The sequence below is a fragment of the Alosa pseudoharengus genome, unplaced genomic scaffold (genome assembly GCF_046254945.1).
Source record: "Alosa pseudoharengus isolate Yale_2024_CS ecotype anadromous, Long Island Sound unplaced genomic scaffold, YU_APseudo_1.1 YU_APseudo_1.1_scf_19, whole genome shotgun sequence".
NCBI lineage: Eukaryota > Metazoa > Chordata > Actinopteri > Clupeiformes > Clupeidae > Alosa > Alosa pseudoharengus.
In genome coordinates, this window is record NW_027468657.1 from 11,367,657 (window position 1) to 11,374,170 (window position 6,514).

At 43.3% G+C, this 6,514-nt stretch overlaps 1 protein-coding gene across 1 annotated transcript; it reads right to left on the bottom strand.

Annotated features, from left to right (window-relative positions):
• Window positions 1-315: 315 nt before the first annotated feature.
• Window positions 316-5,319, bottom strand: LOC143133063 (putative alpha-ketoglutarate-dependent hypophosphite dioxygenase). Its single transcript, XM_076292861.1, has 8 exons — window positions 5,214-5,319; window positions 5,020-5,076; window positions 4,110-4,408; window positions 2,427-2,712; window positions 2,140-2,231; window positions 1,513-1,652; window positions 1,189-1,293; window positions 316-724 (listed from the first exon to the last, which is right to left on the bottom strand). Exons 3-8 carry the CDS (start codon window positions 4,237-4,239, stop codon window positions 629-631), a joined length of 849 nt encoding a protein of 282 aa, XP_076148976.1. The 5' UTR covers window positions 4,240-4,408; window positions 5,020-5,076; window positions 5,214-5,319; the 3' UTR covers window positions 316-628.
• Window positions 5,320-6,514: the final 1,195 nt, after the last annotated feature.

Genomic DNA, 6,514 nt, shown 5'->3' on the forward strand with positions numbered 1-6,514 from the left:
AGAATTTCTCAGAATTATGAACAGGCAAGATGGAGGTGGGGTTGTATAAAATTAATTTTACATGTGAAATCTATGAACTAATCATGTTTTGGTACTTGTTGTCTAGCAGATACCAGTGAGAATTGAGTGTGGATAATGCAATTTAGTGAGACAGTTAGAATCATATAGGCCTTTCAGCGTGATTTCTTTTTGTGGAAAAAATGTGCTGGACTGGGCGGCGGTCATATTTTGTAACGCTCTGCGGTACATCTAGTTCCATTGCTGCCAATTGCCATATAGGCTAATGTGCAAAAAGTAAACATAAGATCAATGCAATACAGTTAAATATTTTATTAAACAGACTTAACATTCAGAACCAAGGTACACAAAGTATTCAAGACCCTTTCACATATCCCTGAAAACCAAAACATATCATTAAACAGTTCCCCATATTACACATGCCTCTTAGTCACAATATGTTATTTACTTAAAGATGTTAAAAATGTGCAGATATTACGGGAAAGTGTATAATATTATACATTACAGTAAATCATAGTCAAAGTCAAAGTATTATAAATATTCTCCTCCTCCTCCTCCTCCTCCTCCCCCCCCCCTTCTCTCATTGCCTGCAGCTCATTGGCTGTAGCGTTCAGATCTGTGGATCCTCACTGTTTGAGAAGTGTCCATACTGGTCGGTTCCGCTGACCAGAACTGTGGCATGGAAATGCCTGGGTCTGTCAGGGTCCTGGGGTGCAGAGAGAGGGAGAGGAATGAGAGAGAGAGAGAGAGAGAGAGGGAGGGGTATATAGAGAGAGAGGGGGCGGGGGAGAGAGAGAGATGTTCTTTAGGGAAAGGAAAGCACTGACAAAAAGGGCTGAGGTTTCAGCCTTTCTTGTGTTTGGACAAAACATTCTCCCCACATTCTTAAGACGTTTCCACTGCTTGTAGATACAAACTTGCCAAGAAAATGAGTCACCCATTCATTCTGCCCACTGTCTTCAAACACAGCTCTTAAAAATGTCCTACTTGCTACGAAGAAACTATCCAGACACTACATAGTACATGTATGGATTTATTATAATTTCTATAAAAAATATTCCTTTAGTAACACACACAAACACACACACACACACTTTTACACCTTTAAGTACACAGGCAAGTTAGCATCATGAAACTGAATGTGTGAATATCACTCTGCATTTCTCCCACCTGAATTGGATAAGCACATGTGGGGACGTAGCGGATAACGAAACCACAGCGCCTGCGGTCGGACATGTTGGGGTCACTGGCATGGACGAGCAGGCCATCATGCAGCTGCATGTTCACAACAAAAAATATGGACATAAATATCCAGATAACCAAAATACCAAATGACCAAATGTCCAGGAAACTGACTGAAGTGCCTGTACTTTTGTGAAATCTTTGATACAAAATCAATTTACACAAAGGTCAGAATGTGTGCCTTGGTGCTCTATGCGTTTGTACAGTTCTGATGATTTTTGGCATGGTTTTATATGGGTAGACATCACCCACCGACATCTGCCCGGCCAACAGGGGGCAGAGTACAGCCTTGTCTGTCTGCACCAGCTCCTCTGGGATCTCCTGGTTGACCGACAGCATGTTACCCGGCCGCTGAGACTGGCGGTGAGGGAGCATCCCGGAGCAGTGACTTCCTGTTGGAGACAGGAAGTGAGCTTGTGTTTAGTTCATCAATCACATGGCCCTCCACTGCATTTACCCGCTGTCACAGAGGGGCCTTTTTTTCTACGAAGCTAAAACAGGCCAGCTGTTTGTCAAAACCTAAGTGGTCTAGACCAAGTTTGAGAAAGCTGTGAAAATATTTTAGAGGTAACATTTTACGGTATTTTCAACAGAGATGTGAGTGTAGAGTTTACTCTGGCTACATTGTATAACACAGGTCTCCTAAAGTCATTGGTATTCCCGGAACATGTTGAAATATGCCTTGTGAATGGTGGCATTGTCTTTTGTATTTCACAGTAATATGCTATGTGAAAAGGCACTTTGTTTATGTTTGTTCTATGACTCATACTAATTGCCTGTCCCTGGAAGCAATACTACTTGATGTAGTAATGTACTCTGTCATATCTAGCCACTCATCACTCTGTTGTAGCTTTCATTTGGACTCAAGGTGTTCAGTACCTGGAATAACCTGAAGAGCTCCATTGTCCTCCAGTGAGTCGTCCAGAGCTAGCCACACAGACAACACTGGACCTCCATCAAGACCCCAGTACCTGCAAATCACAAGGAACACATCTTTATCAGATTCATTATTTTTTCTTTTATTTAGTAGGGTTGAAACAAACTTATTTATTTGGTTTTGGATTGTTTTGGCCATGATTAGAACATTTTCATGGTGGTAGCTTATCAATAATGCGTGTATGTATTTAGTGTGTGTGTGTGTGTGTGTGTGTGTGTGTGTGACCCACCTCATATCCTGGTGCCAGGCCACGTAGGGCAGGCCAGCCTCCTTCTCTCCCCGCTCCTCTCTGTTCGTCTCTTCCCCTCCCGGTCCGTTCTCATAGGGGATGACATCTGCCCCTCGGTTGCCCCTGGTTACGGGGTATTTACAGATAAATCTGGAGTCCAGCAGGATGACATCTTGCCCCAGGACGGCACCTACCACCTCTAGAACGCGGGGGTGCTTGACTAGCCCCATCACCCAGTCGTACTGCATGTGCACGTTGTGGAGGCTGTACCCAGTATAGTCTGTTCCTGTGGGGGACAAGCAGATGAAGGGTTAGCATAGCTGCACTACACACACTGATGGCAGAGACTTTTCCAGGGAAGTGTTAAAAACGTCAGTTACAACAAAAGCTCTGAGTCTCAAGCTCTAGTTACTGATGTTTATGATGAATTGCACATTAAACTGCCAGCATGTTACCCATAACTCTCCAAACAAGCTTCATAAAAAGCTTAAAAAACAACAACAACAACAACTAAAAAAAACAGCATCATATATACTGTACATGTAACTGTAAAGCATTGTGCTCTATGAGTCTGCATTTGAAGTAAAAAATGACCATGCACTGGTGTTCTGGTTGCTTTATTCCATCAAAATGGAGATGTACACATTGGCATAAAGAAGAAAGCTTGTGACATGCAGTCTTCATACACACAGGATATTAGTAGCCTTTCCTCAGATCAGCAACCACAGACACTAATGTGGATAAACTTCACCTACACTTGTTACGAACACGCTAGATCTATATGAGCATTAACAAAATGTACTGTACATATACAGTATTTGTCAGGTAACACGTTACTTGACAGTATCGACATAATAATGACATGACACTGTCATGACACTTGAACCCTAACCCAAAACCTAACCTTCAACCCTAATTCTAATCCTAACCCTAACCCGAACCCTAAACCTAACCCTAATGCTAACCCTAACTTGTTATGACAAAAACCGAATGACACTTAATGACAGAAGCATTATGTCATAAACGTTTATGACTTCTTTATGACACGTTCATGACAGTGTCATGTCACTCTTATGTCAACACTGTCAAGTAAAGTGTAACCATTTGTCACTTAAGACACAATAATTACCATAGACCATATAACAAACGCATACACTAAGTTCAACATACCACACATCTATCTATCTACTGTATAAATTACAGGGCTTGAGTATGTGCAATGGCAAGTTTGACATTGTTTTGATTAGTAATGCAAAAGATATCGTTAAATAAATAGGTAAAAGAAGCACGGCTTTCTCCGCTATAGGCCTACTGTAGCCACTCCCCCTCTCACACTGCACAGCGTAGGACCAGAGACTGAGGGGGTAAGCAGGGTAAGCCAAAGTCCAGTAGGGGTCTTTCAGAGACCGTGAGGAAGTGACGTCAAATGCGTCAAAATATGTCATACCGGAAATGGGATCCCAGAAGTAGGCCCATCATTTACTTTACTGCTTATGGAGAATACAGCTGAAACTATAGCAAATGAAATGTTTTTGTTTTTTTTTAACTATTTTTTAAATAACTATCATCAAAACTGTACATAGCTGTGACACTAAACAGCTAACTGGCTTTCTCCTAACACTCCCCTTCCACACCAATCCCCCACCCCACTGCCTCACCACGGCTGACCGGTAGCCTACTCACCAAACTTCCTCTCCAGCTGGGCGAAGGCCTCCCTGGCCTGCCGGAGCTCGGTGGGGTCCAGCACGCCCACGCCACTCAGGTAGCCCTGCTGCTCGTACAGGCTGGACATCTGCTCCACGGATACGCTCATGACTGCTGGCTGCTGAGGGATGACGACGCTCTCTCTCGTATCTTACTACTGCGATGTTGTCTTTGTCTCTGTCTTCTCTCTCTCTCTCTCTCTCTGTCTGGGATATCCAGCTGGGCCCTTGTTAGACTGTGTAAGCGTTTCCTGAAGAAGCCTGTTTTTATAACCTGCCCTGTGGAAAAAAGAGTGAGGGCAACAGAGAGACACAGAGGGAGGGAGAGAGGGAGGGAGAAAGGAGGGGAGAGTGCGGGCTGTTACAAGCTTCTCCTGACAGAGGTATTTCCGTTTCTCCTCAGAAACGCACTTGTCTTTCTCTGGCACTTCTCTCTCCTCTCCTCTGTTTTCTTCTTTCACCCCTTCATCGCTCACTCGCTCAGGATAAATTTATTCTGGGCTGTTTATGGAGCGCCAGGAGATTCCGGGGGCTGAGCGCGACCTGCTGCATGACGGCACTAATGACAAAAACATCTCTGGAGCTGCGCAAATGAGCGGCAACACCCCTGTCCCATGGGCCCAGTACAGCAGCGCTTACTCAGACTCAGACTGGACACACACACACACACACACTGTGGTCAGACTCTCTGTCTCTCTTTGTCTCTCCGTCTGTCTGTCTCTCTCTCCCTCTTTCACACACACACACAAACACACACACACATAAACAAACGCATACACCTGCTGTTACAGAGATTTTCTCTTTAAGGCAGATGATTATACATGCACACATCCATCCTGTGCATGCACACACACACACACACACACACACGCTCCAGAAGAGAGACTCACCTGTGCACACCTGTGTGATGAGAGACCTGACGCCTTGATGCTTTCAGCAGCTGTGAGCTAGACAGATAGAATGATATAGTGAATAAGAACCAGATGACATGCACTTCACACCAAAATGTCAGCAGTCCTTTGAAAATGAGCCTAAAAAGTCACTGTGCTTTGAGCACAGCCATCACAACTATTCTTGTCATTACCTCAGATGATGTACTTGGCTTGGCTTCTGAGTTGTCTCTGTGACTGCGTCCTGTCCAAGGTCCACTTTAGTTCCTTCGAGAAACTCTTCTGCCAACTCTACCACGGGTTCCTTATATTAGGCTGAGTTGTGTCTGTGTGTGTGTGTGTTTGTGTGTGTGTGTGTGTGGGGGGGGGACTTTTCTCCAAAAGTCCCCATCACATCTGTGCATGTTGTACATGTACCACAGTTGGAAAATGGAAAACCCAGCAACCAAGAAAATGTCATCTTTACTGAAATGATGCCAATGTTTAGTTTAACTTGATCTTATCATTTTGAAGGATTAGAGAACTTTCTCAGGTCTAACTTGTTTTCAGGAAAGAATGCAAGAAGTAAGAAAAGAGAGTCCAGACCAGTGGTCCCCAAACTTTTTCTTCCGAGGGCCAGCTCACTATGCCTGGCTCTAAGAGAGGGCCAGCTCACTATGCCTGGCTCTAAGAGAGGGCCAGCTTACTATGCCTGGCTCTAAGAGAGGGCCAGAGACTCGGAGTATATCAGTAACCATAAATAGCTTAGTGCTGTGAACAACAGCAGTCTACCTTAGTTGAATATTCCATTACATTTAATCTATAGGCTATTGCAATTTAATACCATTGTTAGCTGTGTTTATATTGTGATCATGCCATATCAGTGTAAAACGTAACTCAAATTAAATAATACTAATAAAAAGACTTTTGCATTCCCAAAAGTATATTTTATTAAAAATGTGTGAACTCTGAACTCTGAAAATGTAAAGTTCTCAAACTATGAGAATTTTATGAAGCGCTGAAGTGGTCTGAAATGACCACCATTCTAACTTTCACTCACCTGAACTTGTGACCTCTTTGTAGGCCTATGAACATTTGAACGAGTGAATACAAAATAGAAATAATTATCCCAGAAAGTCCCAGAAAGACGTGGCGGGCCGTATACGGCCCGCGGGCCGTAGTTTGGGGACCACTGGTCCAGACTCAGAGTTGTCATATGTTTGGTTTCACAACTATTCATGTTGCAGATGTTGTTTTTGTCCAAAATGCTGCATGAGTGAGGTTTTCATAGAGAAGGTCCTTTGTATTTGATACAATCGTGTGCTAAATACCATAGATCTTAAAATGGAACTCCTGTGATATAAGCACCTTGCCCTTCCAGTTGGGTGACAAATCCAATTTCATGCCAAGAAGCATCCAATATGTTATTTATGTTCATGTTTTCTTATGTTCTGATGTGTATGTTTTCTTATATGTATTTTGACAGCTTTAATTTGTATATGTCAGCATGGTTGTG